Source organism: Mobula hypostoma, chromosome 20, assembly GCF_963921235.1.
Source record: "Mobula hypostoma chromosome 20, sMobHyp1.1, whole genome shotgun sequence".
NCBI lineage: Eukaryota > Metazoa > Chordata > Chondrichthyes > Myliobatiformes > Myliobatidae > Mobula > Mobula hypostoma.
Window position 1 is genome coordinate 51,077,353 of NC_086116.1, and position 16,146 is coordinate 51,093,498.

Below are 16,146 nucleotides of genomic sequence, written 5' to 3' on the forward strand. Positions count from 1 at the left end.
AATTGAAGAAATGCTGAGCAAAACTGAATTCTAAATAACATGGTAAGCAGCGATATAAGGTTGCAATAGACTGGGATTTCACCGGAGGTAGATTTTCTTTTTAGAAGCAGTGTCTTTTTGTGGGGTGGGAGTCTCTTGAGTGACCTGATGACAGTCAGCCTATAATAGAACTAATGACGAGAGAAAAGAACGTGGGTATGCTGACCTGAAAACCATTTGCAGATCAAAATTGAATTGTGACAGTCAACTATTTATATAGGGATACTCATTGTAAGAATACTTGTTCTGAATGGTAAAATATAAAAAAAAGTGGACTTGTGTACTCCTGGATGTAAGATTTTTAATTAGTGTTTAAATGCAGAAACATTGCAGAATTTTGCAGCAGTTATCTGTATTTGGCTCTGACTGTCATTTGCTTTCTCTGAATGCTGAAGGTTGTGAGCATTATCCCAATAACGCCACTGGCACTGGTACCACCTGAAGAAATAGAAAAAAAGAACAATCCACTGTTCAGGTATGAAGTGTGCTGCCCAACATCTTTGGCTGATATGACTGCTTTTTATTGAATGCATCTTCTGCCCTCTCATGGACGCCTTGCTTATTTGCTTGGTTTCCTTCTTCCCTTGCTGCTTTCTCTCAGCAGAGATTTTGGACAGCTTCCGGTTGAATCATCACCTCAGCTGTTGGGGTGATGTGTTTGCTCTTAATAATAAATTGGCTGTCAAGAAAAATAGAGATGCCAAGTTAAAATGTTTCTGAGACTGTCAGTTGAATAAGATATTGCTTGAGGGTTTACAACAAATATGTACATGAACTGTGGAGTATTTGAGTCCCAGACTTAAGTTTGCTTAATTTACTGGCACTGAAGTATGAATAGAGTGTTTCCAACATTCAGAATAGTTTCACATTGAAATGTTCAGGAGAGGTATTTTATCAGTGGCCTCTTAAGGCTGATACGATTCCATAAACACTTACCTGACTGATATACTGAGTCAGATGGAGTAAAAGTTGAGTGCTATCTCCTGTGCTGATCTCAGCTCAGGTTTTCAGGAAGCCAGCAAGAGGAGGCCAGGACAAGTCTCCCAAATGGTGACCTGCCATGGAAGTGTAAGTATGGATTTTAGAGTCTCAGGGGTCATACAATATGGAAACAGCCCTTCAGCCCAACTGGTCCATGCAACCAAGATGCATCCAAACTAATAGATGTTGGAGGAAGTGAAGCTTAGGATTGGGTTTTAGCTTGAGGGTCATGTTTACTTATCACAATGGTCTACTTGAGACCATTGAGTTGGATCCCAGCAAAGGACGCAGCAAGGGAATAGAAGGTATTCAGAAATAGGAATTGAAGGAAATAGTTTTAATCCTTGGAACCTAATGCTGCTGGTTTGCTCTGAATTATAGCCGAAGAGGAGAGATCCTGGGTAGCCGCAAGGATTTCCGAATGAATACGTGCACTCCTCATGCCACTGGTGCTTTTATTTTGGAGCTGAAAAACGCATCACCAATGAGCTATCTAAATAAGCAACAGCAGGACAATGCAGAACATAATAGGAATGGTAATTAAGTGTATGACCGAAAGCAGGTGTTGAATTTTCAATGAAAATGTCACTGATTTTCAATCTTTTTCTGTACCTTCGATCTTTATTACCATCTGATTCAACAACTGCTATTTCACAAGTACGTGATTTTGTTTTGTTGTGATTCTGTTATTAACTTCTCATAAACTCGTTAATTCAATCTTTTTTACCAAGTCACCTTGGATTTGAGCCCTGAATGTTAGTGAATATTTAATTATTTCAATTTCAATATTAAGTTGGCATAGTGCGAAATGATTTGCTGCAGGAAATGATTAAAGTATGGAATGTTGTATCTTGTAAGAGGAAAAGTAGATTTGAAGTAGAAGAAAATCAAAGGCTAAAGACCACAGTAGTGGATTTTTAGTTAAAGTTTCAAATTAGGTTTTTCTAAGAGTATCTGGTATTTACTTGGGGTTGGTGCAGAACAGTGGACATTGTGATTTGATTGGGATTGTTACAATACAGATCTAGAAGAGAGACTCTGGACCTCTGGTCTTACAAAATGGTAAGGTGATGATTTTAGAATATTAGCAGGTCATGTAACTTTCCAAATAAAGCCAGCTGATTTCCTCATTTAAAAATTCTTGACATTATGTCCTTCTTCTGCAGAGGTAACATTTCCTTCCTTTGGTTGAGTCTAACATCAACAACATAGTTTTTTGAATGCTAGCTTTATTATCTGGTCTTGGTGTGATGTAACCATGGAGTTAACCAAATTTTCCCCAACCAAAGTTGAAATAAATTTATGGAATATCAGATTTAATAGGCGTGGGTTGTAATTCTTTATATGGTGTCTCTGGGTATGAAATTCCTTGAACTATTTTATAATGGTCCTGAAGTAAAATCTCTTTGAACATTACACTGCAGTACTGAATTCTGGGAACTCCTGCTGTTCTGTGCCATTAACGTTGAAGTGTGCCAATGACCAGTTCTTGCCAGTTATTTCTTAAATCTTGCCTTTGGGCAATGCCTCTGAAACATTAAGTTAGATTCCACCTGTATACTGACGTGCTTCCTGTCATCATCTATTTACCCCTCTTTTTAATTGGGTCTTTGACTGAACCAAAACTACTTCCCTGTAATCACTTGGAGGACCAAAGCAATTGTTTTCTTCATTCCTACACAATACTTCTGTTTGAGGCTGAGCTAAACCTATTTCCAACTTTTCTACAGTGCACCATAATTACCTCCTATCCAATAAATGTTCCATGTAAACATCTAAATCAGTTATATAGTTCACATTTATCCATTTCATTCAATAATTTCTGTTGTCACTACTATTACACTGCTTGGTTTTGGCATATTTGGCCTTGTTTTCAAATTCTCCATAGCTATGCTTCAAGAGCATCCTTCAGATCTAAAACCCTCTGAGATCTTGGCCTTTCTGTAATGAGAACTGAAGAAATAGAAGCAGGAATGGGCCATGTGGTCCATCGAGCCTGTTGCCCCCATTCACTAAGATAATGGCAGATCTGGCTGTGGACTCAGCTCCATCTACCTACCTTTCCCCATAATCCTTAATGCTTCTGCTATGCAAAAACCTCTGTAACTGTGTTTTAAATATATCTAATGAGGTAGCTTCCCTGGCAATTAGTGCATTTTTAGCTTTCAAGGCTGTAAACTTCCTCAAACCTTCTGTTTGTTTAACTCTTTGCTCTGTGGGATAGTCTTTGAAACATCTCTTGGTATATTGGTTTCTGTGTTGATTTTGGATTTTGTCCTACTAAAAGTTAGTAGAAGTTCAAAGTCTTAATTTTAGGTTAATTTTACTGTAGTGATACCAGGAATGCATAACGCTAATAATGAGGGAGATTGGAAAAGCTGGGGAACTCTTGGACAGGGTTAAGAGGAAATTTAACAAGTGTTGAAGCGTGTTTAAAATGTAACTGTTTCGACTGATGGGAAAAATAATAAGACATGGATTTGAAGAAATTGGCATAAAGACCAAGTGGGTTGAGTTGTTAAGAACTTTTGAGTCATTACAGCTACGATATTCTTGGCTTCCTCTGCTGTATGATTCTTTGAAGTTGGAAATTAGAAGGAGGACAGATGTCTCCCAAGATTGCTGCTAGCACTTGCTGAGAACACAGAAGGTTGTGTGAAATGTGTGCTATGAGTGCAGGCAGGCAGCACAGTTGGATTCTGCTCATTACTTCATACAATGTTTTATTCGTAGGCCTGCAAGATTTTGCACAAGACATGGTGATGGATAATCACGACAGTAAAGCTCCTGTTCTAGCATTGCACTTTTCAGATGATGTAGGTAAGTATAGTGCTCTGGAAAATTTTGGTACAGCTGTTTATCTGAAGAGAAGGGTCTGAGTGATGAGGGCATCAATTGCAGTGCAAACGTTATTCCTGTTTTGCCTGTAGTTTTTATTTATTTGTTCACAGATAAGGATATCACTGGTAAGACCACAATATACTATCAAATGGTAATTTCTCCTGAACCAAGAAGACAATTAAGAGTAAGCCGCAATGTGTACTTAACATTGCAGTTAAGGGTACAGAAACAGATATAGACTTGGCATGGTAACAATGGCAAATTTACTTCCTTGAAGAGCAATAACGATGCAGATGAGATCTTGTAAGAACCTTGGAGTTGTATGGCAACTAATATCAACATTAGCATTTTGTAATTACAGATTTTTAAAAAGAAATAGCTTAAAATTATACTCCCTAGCTACCTTTTGTTTTAGGTTGTAAGGGAACAGGGAGATTATGGTGTTTACTGCTAGAAAGTAGCACTAATGTAAAATTTCAGCCATAGTCCTCTTGAACGATAGAGCATAGATGAAAGGCTCAATAGCTGCTTCTTCTCAGGTCCATCACCCCTTCTGGGGCATTGGCTGCCAGAGTCCTCTTTGAGCCTGTCTTTCGTTATCTCCCTATATAGCCCATTTTCTCATTCCTCTCCCAGGGATGAAATCTTTGGAGCTTCTGTTGGCATTTCTGTACACAGAAGGTTTTTACAAGATGGGGTTGCTATCCCCAGGCCCAGCCCTCCTCCTTTTTCAGCCAGGCTTACAACTGTCCACAGTGGAGCTATTGAATCTGCTACTTTTTCTTATATTCTTGGTGGGATCTGAACTTCTCTCCATGTTCAGGCTTCTTGTTACTAGTCTGGTAACTTGTACAAGAAATGAATGACAGGGTAAGCCACTGAGCTCCTGTGTTTGTTGCAGCATGCAATAAAATGACAGCCAAGGTCAGTGTCATTTTCTTGCACTAATCAGATTTGCTTGACATCTTGAAACTCCATCAACCTCTTTCCAGCATATACTCAGCCACTGAGTTTCTTTAGCACTTGCTGTTAAAGAATTTACCACTTTCTGAGTAAATAAATTTCTCCTTGGTCCTGAATGACCAACCTGTGAAACTAAACCCGGGTTTTGTACGCCCCAATCAGGAGAAACATGACCATTGCATCGACTGTATTAAACTAGCTAAGAATAGTCATACAATGTGGTCACCTTCTATTCTTTTAAACTTGAATATCGACTCAAGCTAGTTGTACTCTCCTCAAACCTGTTATCCTGGCAATCAAAACTTTCACAGGACAGAAAATGAAGTGATTTATTCAACTTAAATCATTGATTTATAGAATTGTACTACATGGAAACAGGCCCTTCATGCCAGTTTACCCACGCCAACTAAGCTACCAGCCTGAGCATGAATTTGGGCCACATCCACCTAAATCTTTCCTGTCTGTGTATCTGTCCAGGTATCTCAAATGTTTCAATTCTACCTGCCTCTATCACTTCTTCTGGCTTGTTTCATACATCCACCAGTGTGTGTGTGTGTGTGTGTGTATGTCTGTCTGTCTGTCTGTCTTGTCCTTTAGGTCTCCTTGTGGGTGGCACTGTAGCGTCATGGTTAGTGTAACATTGTGCAGCGCCAACAGCCCAGGTTCAATTCCTGCTGCTGTCTGTAAGGAGTTTGTACAGTATGACAGTGTGTTCCCTCTGTGACCATGTGGCTTTCCTCCAAGTGCTCTGGATTCCTCCCAGATTCCAAAGACACATGGATTTGTAAGTTGTGGGCATCCTGTGTTAGGGCCAGAAGCATGGTGACACTAGTGGGCTGCCCCCAGCATGTCCTCGGACTGTGTTGGTTGTTGACGCAAATGACTTATTTCAATGTATGTTTTGATATGTGTATAACAAATTGAGCTAATCTTTATCTTGAAGTCTCACCCCTTACATTATTTTTATATATACACACACACAAGGATGTACTCTAATCTAAGGAGGAGGAACCTTTCATCTTATGTCCCACATAATTTCAGCCCTCTCTAAGGTCATCCCTCAGCTTCCTTTGCACCAAGAAAGCAGTTCCTACCCGCTATGTTTGAGTCATTTCTGTGCTGTCTCTATATTAATCACATCCTTCTACCGTTACAGAGACCAGACCAGCAAAATAATACTCCTGATGTTGTCTCACCAGCATCTTGTATAGCTATAACATTATGTCCAAACTCTTGTGCACAGTGCTCCAACTGATGAAAGCAAATATGTAACGCACTTTCACAATCTTGTCTACCTGCAGTGCCAGTTTTAGGGAACTATGTAATTTTACCTCTAGGTCTCTCTGTTCTATATCACTCTGTATGTCCTGCCAAGGTTTAATATCCCAGAATATATCACTCTGCACTTGTCTAAACTTTAATTTCATCTGGTAGTCCTTTGCTTACTTTCCCAGTTGGTCTATATGCTGTGGCAGCTATAGACAACCTTCACTGTCCAGCACATCACCAATTTTGATATAATCTGCAAACTTGCTGGTCAAATCAGCGTATGTGACAAACTACAGGGGGATCAGAACTAATCCCTGTAGGACACCACTGGTTGCACCTCAAAATCATCTGCATTACCACTGTGTCTCCTTCCACCAGGTCAATTTTGCATCCAGTTCGCCAGCTTACTCTGGATTCCTTGTGATATAACCTTCCTGACCAGCTTTCCGTGTGGACCTTGTCAGAAGCCATGCTAAAATTGGCTTGGACAACATCTACCACCCTGTCCTTGTCAATCTTCTTGGTTACTTCTTCAAAAATAAGCCAAACCTGTGAGAAATTTTCCCAAGCACAATCATGCTGATTATCCCTAATCACTTATTATCTTTCCAAATGCAGATCCATCTGTCAGAATCCTTGCAATCACTGATGTTAAGCTCCCCAACCTGGAGTTTTTTGGCTTCTCTGCACAGCTCACAGCCCTTCTTAAATAAAGTACCAAATGGTGATTGAGTTGTTTTAAATGTCATTGACATAGCACCTGGTGTTTCTCATTAATTCAGAAGCATTATCCAGTTTACCAGTTGCATGTCTTTTTATCTCCATGGAAATTTAGATTCTAGATTCTATGGCACTGAAAGTTCTGGTGATCCTTGATGCTTCACACAAAGGACTAGTATTTGTATTTCAATCTGGGCTGTGGGCATCAGACCCTTGATCTGTTGGGGAAAGAAATGATTGACGCAGTTAATCCAAGTGAAGTCTTTTTTCCCCTCTTTCGAATAAATAAACCATGGTTCTTATCGGTATACTCTTGTGTTGAGATTGTTCTCTCTTAACCCACAGTTAACTTAAACTGAAATATGTGGTGCAGAAAGCCCTACAATTAATAACAGACAACTGCTTAACTGTCTTTCCAGGTGTCAGTATTGAGAAGGGGTTTGCATATCTGCCTAACTCAAACTGACAATCTAATGCTTTGTTCCCATGAAATGCAGTGTCTGTTCGCACCAACAATGAGACATAATCTATTACTCAGATTAAGAGAAATGAACAGAATTTTCTAATGTGGTGCTGCAGGCTTCATTTTAAAATGGCTGCAGCAGATGAAATTTGTCAAGTCCCACTAAATATGTTCTTACAGGGAGCCAACTCGATCATGGAGACCCATAATGTGCCTATATTTTTAAACTCAACTCTTTATTTTCTAATTATCTTCCTGGAATTTGCTTTTGGGAGCTGGTTGTACCCAAGTACTTACTTTCTGGACTAAACACATTTATCGTCTCCTCTTACCTTAGGCCGCACAGGAATTGATGATGGTGGCGATGCTGATGATGATTTTCTCCCACAGTTACCAGAAGAAAAGATGGATCAGGAACACATTGCAAGACAGAAGGTAGGAGCTGTTGTGGGGGAAGATATTTAGAAGATTGGATCTGTGAGGAACCAGAGCATTTGTACAGTGGGCTGCGGGTTGCTATATTTTTGCTCCTGATGTGTAGTGTTGACACTTCATGTCCCTGCAGGGTGTATCTGAGGCTCCGGGTTATGCCCTCCGTGAGAAACGAGTGAAAACAATTGACCCAGTGGACAGAAAGGTAATGCTAACAAATTCTGGAATCATCATTCAGTGTTTTAAATTTAAGAAAATAATCTGCAGGAAGTCTGATTCTAACACTGGATGTGGTATCCTAGCAGTTATAAGACTGGACTAAAAGTACAGAAGTCTGATATTTGTGAACCTGAATTCAGTTAATTATATAAAACTGGAATAATAAAGACAAGTATTGATGCTGATGAACATGAAACTTAAAAGAAGGAAATCTCTAGTTCTTAACTGTTGTCTGAAATTATTCAGTAATCCATTTGCTAATATCGAAAAAAAAGATATATTGAGGATAAATTGGATCAATTAGTTTCCATGCATTCAGACTTGATTCCTATTGAACAAAGGTGCACCCAGCACATAAACCCTGCAGTTTCCATCTCATTGAACCTGTGTTAACATTGGGAGGGTTCTATAATATATAATTCAGGCAGCAGTGTGGTTCACATTGCAAGATTAGTGCTGTAGCCAAAATTCCTTTCCTAGACTAATCAGAGCTGCAGCATAGTTGTGAGGCCTGATTACAATTTACCTTCTTCCTTCGGTTGCTAAGTCAGTCTATCTAGTTGAACAGTATTTGGAAATTGACACACTAAATTGTAAAATCAGAACCTGTTCTGTTTCCTGCACTATTAAGAACTGTTCAGCTTCCTGGAAAGAGACTGAACTTTAAACAAATTAAGTATGTTTTGTTTGTAACATGCTTTTTTTTCGGTGGATGGAATTGCTTTGAGTATCTTAACTACCTTTTTAAATGAACGTAATTTAATTTGGAAAAGAGCATAGTTTTACTCTGAAAGAATTAATTGGGGCTGCTAAATTGTTGAGGTTTATTTACAAATATGATTTGTAAACAACACATGCAGTGTGTTATTCATTACCATGCTGACAAGGACCAGTTTTGGTTCACCATGGATTTAGAAGAGCATCAGTTTCTCAAAGTGCATTGTCAACTTGATGAATCCATGATACAAGAGCCAGAGAGCAGCAGCTGCATGTTATAAGCTAAGTTATCATGCAACCAGACTGGATCAGATGAAAGGATCTCAAGGTAAATATATGATGACATATATGTACTTTGAAAATAAGTTTTTCAGTCCTGTCACATCCACATGTGAATGATGGACAATTGAATACTTAGCAGCAGGAGGAATCTCCTTAATGATAAACGGGTCCAGCACATGAGTTTGAAAGACAAAAGTGTATGCAAACACTTCAGTTTCACCCAGAAATACTGAATTGGATGATATTTCTTGAATTTATTACCTATTATCAAGTAACCTTAATAAAGTGATAGAGCAACACTTGACTTTGACCACTATTAAGAAGGGAGTACCCAGACCTTGACCAAGCAGTTATAAAGGATCAGGTGTACATTTCCAAGTTAGGATGATGTGTGATTATGAGGCGGAGTTTGCAAGGGTTCCTGTGCATCTTCTGAATGGACCTGTCAGCTTATGTTACTGTGCTCCTACTATAGTGATATCCACTCAGCATTGCTATACAATTGCAAAAGCACTATCTTCAGTTATTATTTTTTATGCTGCAGGAAGTGCTTGATCCTTGGAGGAGCTTGGACCCCTTTGAAGCCACACAAGACAAGCCATTCAAGAAAGGTATCCACCTGAACTTCTCCAGGTGTTGTGTCTGTTGTTTCAGGAACCCAGCCTGAAGATATGAACTCCTATCAAACCAAATCATTTATTTGATTTAACTGTGACTGGGTTCTTTATCAAAAATCCAACTGGAGGAGCCTGGTGATAACTCTATATCATTCTAGATCATATACAGCACAGTACAGGTCCTTCCGCCCATGATGTGCTGACTTTTTAATCTACTCCAAGATCAATTTTATATATAAACTACCACTGACATCCCTCCTATACTTTCCTCCAATCGCCTTAAGATTATGTTCTTTCATATTAGCCATTTCTGGCCTGAGAAAAAGGCTGTAGGTGTGCACTCTATCTATGCCTCTTACCATCTTACAAACCTCAATCAGGTCACCTCTCATCCTCCGTCGCTCCAAAGAGAGAAAACCTGGTTTGCTCAAACTTTCCTCATCAGACATGCTGTCTATTCCAGGCAGCATCCTGATAAATCTCTTCGGTACCCTTTCTAAAATTTCCACATCTTTCCTTTAATGAAGTGATCAAACTTGAACACATTACTCCAAGTGTGGTCTAACCAGAGTTTTTTTTTTAGAGCTGCAACATTATCCTGGGTACTCTTGAACTCAGTCCCCTGTCTAATGTCTTTTTAACCACCCTTTCAATTTGCCCGGCAATTTTGAAGGATCTATAGAAGTAGACCTCAGGATTCCTCTGTTCCTCCACACTGTTAAGAATCCTGTCATTGAACTTGTATTCCACTTTCAAGTATGGCCTTCCAAAGTGTATCACTTCACACTTTTCTGGATTGAACTCCATTTGCCACTTTTCACCTACAGTAATCTTCAATACTATCCACAACACCATCAACCTTCCTGTCATCTATAAATTACTAACGCACACTTCTACTTCCTGATCTAAGTCAGTACAGATCCCTGCGGAACAGCACAGGTAAACTGACCTTCAAGCAGAGTACACTCCATCTACCACTATCTTCTGCTTTCTGTGGGCAAGTCAATTCTGAATCCATACAGCCAAGTTTCCCTGGATTCCATTTCTCTTGATTTTCTGAATGAGCCTGCCGTTGAGAGCTTTGTTGAATGCCTTACTAAACTCCACATCCATCGCTTTACCATCAACAATTTGTTATGTCACCTGGAACAATTCAATCAGGCTCATGAAGCACGATCTGCTCTCAGAAAGCTTTGCAGAGTATCTCGAATCAGACAATGCTCCAAATATTTGTTAATCCTTTCTCTAGAATCAGCTCCAATAGCTTGCCCACCACCGATGTAAGACTCATTGGTGTGTTATTCTAAGGATTATTCCTACTACCTTTCTTGAACAAAGGCATAACATTTGCCATTCTCCAATCTTCTGGTATTACTCCTGTGGCCAGTGAGCACTCTAAGAACATCATCAAAGGTGCAGCAATCTCTTCCCTTGCTTCACATAGTAACCTGGAGCATATATCGTCCAGCCTTGGGGACTTATCTATCCTAATGCTGTTTGGAAGTTCTGGTACATCCTTTTTTTTACTGACAGGTTCCAGCGTATTAGGCTGTTCTAAACAGTTCTCATATTCGTCAAGGTCCCTCTCATTGGTGAATACAGAAGCAAAGTATTCATTAAGGACCTCCTCAAACTCCAGGCTCATGTTTTTCACTTTTATCATGGCTCAGTCCTTCCCTTGCCCTAGTTATCCTCCTGTTCTTCAACTATGTGTAGAATGTTTTAGAGTTTTTCGTAATCCTACTCGCAAAAACCTTCTAATATGCCCTTCCATCACACCACCAGCAACTTTTGCAAGATAGTACCGGTAAACCATGGTGATGTTCTGCGGGTGACAGACAATGCTTTTGAACTTTTCTAGCTCTCTTAAGTCCCTTCTTAAGCTTCTTCTCTCTCAAGAGTCCTGTCTGATCCTTCCTAAACCTTAAATATGCTTCTTTCTTCCTCTTGATTAGATGTTCCACTTCTCTGTTGGTTCTTATGGTTCCTTCATACTATCATCCTTTTCTTGCCTCAATGGGACAAACCTATCCAGAATGCCAAGCAAGTGCTCCCTAAACAACCTCCACATTTTCATTGTGCATTTCCCCGAGTATATCTGTTCCCAATTTATGATACCAAGTTTCTGCCTCATAGCATCAGAATTCGCTTTCCCCCAATTAAATGCTTTCTCATACCATCTGCTCCTATCCCTGACCATGGCTATGGTAAAGGTCAGCAAGCTATGGTCACTCTGAAATACTGTACTCACCCACCAAGAGATCTGTCCCCTAACCAGATTCATTGCCTAGTACTAAATTCTATATGGCTTCTCCTCTAGTCAGCCTGTCGACATACTGTATTGTGTCAAGGATCTTTCCTGAACGTATCTAACAAGCTCTGCCCAATCTAGCCTTTTTTGCGGTAATGAAGTGCCATTCAGTATTAAGGAAGTTACAATCATGCATGACACAGCCCTATTTTTACACCTTTCCAAGTCCTGTTCTTCAGTGTCTCTTGCAATTGGGGGTTCTATAGAATACTCCCACCGGCAATCGTTCTCTTCCTCTTTCTGGCAATCACCCACACTGACTCAGTAGATGATCCCTCCATGATGTCTTCCCTTTCTGCAGCTATGATACTCTCTGTAATTAACAATGCCACTGCCCCACCTCTTTTACCTCCTTACTTGTTCCTTTTGAATCCCAGATCATCCAGCAACTATTCCTGCCCTTGTGACAGCCAAGTTTGTGTAATGGCCACGGTGTCATAGTTCCATGAAGCATATGTGTCTTTAAATTTCTTCTTGCTAACATAATCCAACTCCAGGTGGTGAGCTGCTGCCTTGTTCATCTGCAGTCCTTCTGGTCAAAGTACTTCTACAATACTATTGGGTAGGAAATTCTAGGGTTTAACCAGTTGGTGGTAAAGTCTAAACAATATGTTACATGAGAAAGAACTGGTAGGTGTTTCCTATAAGTCTGGTGGGAGGTGTTGTCTGAAAAGCCTGGATTGTATTTATTTCAGATGGTGTACCCTACAGTCACTGGATAGAAAGAATTAACATTTTAGGTACTTGATGAGATGCCAACTAAGTTGACAGCTGTGGATAAGTTGTGTTCTGATGTTGTTGGCATTTAAGCTAGGTGGTTAATTTTGACATAATCTTGGGCTGTCAGTGATGTTACTCCATGGAACCAAGACGAGAAAGAGAGTTGGATTTTATCCCAGTCTCAATGCCAGCACTTTCTAGCAAAACTGTTTGGGAAATGGTTAATCTCAATGTTACTGCCAGACTGTTGAATGATACTTTCAGGAATAAATTTTCACACAGTAATTAGCTGTAATCTGGAGAACCTCATCTTTCACAAGAGTTTAGATGTTAGATGAGCTCTATAGATATTAGCCAAGATTATTAAGGATTGTGGTGTTTATATTAAAAAGAATTGCAAGTGAAGGTGATGTGCATTTTCATTATTGAATGGTGATGACGGTTTGCGGTGCTGAAAGGTCTGTTCCTGGATAATGTCTTTGCCTTTTGGTCCATTGTTTCAAGAATTGACTAAACACTGATTTGGAGTGAGCTATTTTGCGCAAGCTGGTGTTTTGGAATGTGCCATCTTGTTTATACTGGAGATCTGACTTGAAACTTGATATCTATAGCCCAGAAATCAAATGATCCAAGTTCAAACACCGACTACCAGTAAATCAGATGTTATTGATTATGGCTGATTGTGATGTAGGGACAGGGAATTATTCAGGCTGTTAAGCTGTTTGATTTTTTTAAAGTTTTACTGTTCTGTTGTCAAAATGGTGATGGGGTGACTTTTGTCTTTTTTAGGAAGGTATTTTATCATCCCATCATGTGTCAATGTCACAGGAACCAAACGGAAGCGGAAAAGCTTTGGAAAAGTGAAAGACTTTGGGAAATGGTTCTCTGGAACATGTGAGTGGCTCCTGATATGATTCTCCCAATGATCATTGAATAATAGACTGTGGCCCCTGGGGTCTGCACTGAGCATGGATGTTTCAAATGTCACTATTACATGTATCAAATATTGTGGGTATCTTCTGTTGAAAGCAAGTTATCCGTAGACAAGATTTATAAACTGAAATCTGTTTTAAAGTGGCTTGCAGTTGGTGTACTCTGCACAGTGATGTTTACTGCCGTTAAAATAGTTTTCTCTGTTTCTTTGTTGCACTGCTCCCTTTTTCTTTTAATTTATTAGATTATGGTGGACAGAGTGATACAAAGAACAAAAAAAGAGGACCGATGTTTGCAGGTGAGAATTAATGCTTATAAATTAAGGCCAGTTTTTATTCCCATCTCAGTGGTTCATTAAAAGGATCTTCCCTGACTTTATTGACTGAAAGAATCGAGGTGATTCAGCTGTAAAAGGAATAGCACCCAAATCCTGACTGAATCCTATTTCATCACTGAGCACTTGGTTTACTCATTTCCTTAATCTCATTCCCTATCTGGTCTGTTTCTTGTCCTCTGGCCACATTTGCTGTGGATGGATTGGAAAGCTAGTGGCAAAGAAGAGTTCACGTTTGCAGTTTAATGAGAAATCGGATGTCACATTTTTGATGCTGTTTCTGTTGACCAGAATAAGCAACCCCCACGTTAGAGGGATTGTATTCCTGGAAAATCGCATCATCTGCACGTGCATCAAGAAAAGTGAATTGGAAAAAAAAATTGAGAGTAAATTTTATTCCATGTCATAAAATTTTGGGTGGTGATTTATGAATTCTGTAGGAGTAAACTGATGTTGTTTGAAGTAGTTGCAAAGGGGTCAACTGTATTTAAGTGAAAAGCTGGAGAGGGTCCAGAGATGCCTCCAGAGGCAATTACAAGAATGGATGAGAAGCCATTACATAAGACTTTCCGTAGATCTTTGAAAGTAATTCAGCAATGCAGAAGAATATGGTGCTAAGTGTTGTAGACAAGTCAGGAAATGTTTTAAAAAAGCTTAATTTGATAATTTTGATAGAATGTTATTTGTTACTGTGAGAGCTAGTGTGTTGCCCTAGGAGGGGTAGAAACCAGTGTGTGGGTATCTGAAAATAGAATTGTTGGAGGCAAAAGTGTGGATTTGTCAAAGGAAACTGGAATTAGAGGGAATTATTGAATGGTGATTTGCAAAGGGGCATCAATTACTTATGAAGAATGTAATGATTTGGTGTATGTTATGAAGGTGTTTGGGGCAGTACCTGTGGGGAGAAGACCATAACAACATCAGGTGAAGCAAAGGCAGAATGGATGTTGTGAAGGAATTACTCCAGGAATTAGTTTTTTTTTGGAAACTTGAGCTCGGAGAGAGCGTAATTGCAAGGTGAAACGAAACTAGGTAAGATGCAGGTTCAAAATCAGGTTTTATCATCACTGTCTTGTATGACATGAAATTTGTTAATTTAATAAAGTAGCAGCAGTATTGTGCAAACACCTGAATTACAAAATAGTGCACAGAAAGTAATAATGAGGTAGTGTTCATAGACCATTTAGAAATCTAATAACTGAGGGGAAGAAGCTCTTACTGAACCATTAAGACTCCTCTGCCTCCTCCCTAATGAAGTATGTTTCTCATGGTGAGGGTTCTTAATGATAGATTCTGCGTTATTGAGACTGCCTCGATGGTGGGTGCTGGTGGTGGGGTTGTGCTTGTGATGGAGCTTGCTGATACTACAACTCTTCTTGCAATCCTATGCATTGGAGCCTCCATATTAGGCTGTGATGCAACCAGTTAGAATGCTTTCCACCATACAGCTATAAAAATTTGCAGGAGTCTTTAGTGACATACCAAAACGAATGAGAAATTTCCAAACCTGTGTTAATGATAATGAACCTAATCTTGATCTTAAACCTCCAATGAAGTAGACCCACTGGCATGCCACCTTTGTGATTGCATCAATGTGTTAGGTCCCAGACAGATTGTTGGAGATGTTGACACCCACAAACTTAAAGCTGCTTGCCCATTCCACTACTAAACCCTCAAATGAGGACTGTTATGTGTTCTCCCAACTTCCCCTTCCTGAAGTCTACAATCAGTTTCTTGATCTTGATGATGTTGAATGCAAGGTAGTTGGTGCAACACCACTCAACCAGCTGATCTGCCTCCTGTACACCTCATTGCCATTGAGATTTTACCAACAACAGTAAATTTATAATAGAAAATGGCATTTGAGCTGTACTTAGCTACACAGTCATGTGTGTAGAGCAAGTATGGCAGTGAATATGTGCATCTTTGAGAAGTACCAGTGTTATCAGTGAGGAGAAGATGGTATCACTGATATTTACTGACTGGTTTCTTAAAGATGAAATAGAGGATCCTGTTGCAGAGGGGGTACTAGAGGCTGAGGTTTAGAAGCTTGGTGATTAATACTGAGGGTATTGAATACTGAATCTGGCGTTTGTATTTTTTTTGCTGTTGTCTAGGTGCTCCAAAGTAGAGTGGAGAGCCATTGGCTTTTGCATCCACTGTAGACAAATTGCAGCGGGACCAAGTTGTTGCTCTGCAAGAGTTAATTCTAGCCATAACCAACTTCTCAAAGCATTTCATTACGATAGATGTGGTTGAAGCAGCTTATCCTTCTCTTGGGCATCAGTATAACTGCTGTCTTTTT

The 16,146-nt window shown here is 39.6% G+C and overlaps 1 protein-coding gene across 4 annotated transcripts in view; it reads left to right on the plus strand.

Annotated features, from left to right (window-relative positions):
- Positions 1-16,146, plus strand: part of ncaph2 (non-SMC condensin II complex, subunit H2) — a 59,897-nt gene that overhangs the window by 17,061 nt on the left and 26,690 nt on the right. For all 4 annotated transcript variants that reach the window (XM_063072904.1, XM_063072903.1, XM_063072902.1 and 1 more), the window contains exons 7-14: positions 435-514; positions 1,402-1,556; positions 3,754-3,840; positions 7,614-7,711; positions 7,842-7,913; positions 9,471-9,537; positions 13,364-13,468; positions 13,752-13,805. In XM_063072904.1, coding sequence (XP_062928974.1) covers positions 435-514; positions 1,402-1,556; positions 3,754-3,840; positions 7,614-7,711; positions 7,842-7,913; positions 9,471-9,537; positions 13,364-13,468; positions 13,752-13,805 — 718 coding nt within the window. The remainder of the gene's footprint in view (positions 1-434; positions 515-1,401; positions 1,557-3,753; positions 3,841-7,613; positions 7,712-7,841; positions 7,914-9,470; positions 9,538-13,363; positions 13,469-13,751; positions 13,806-16,146) is intronic.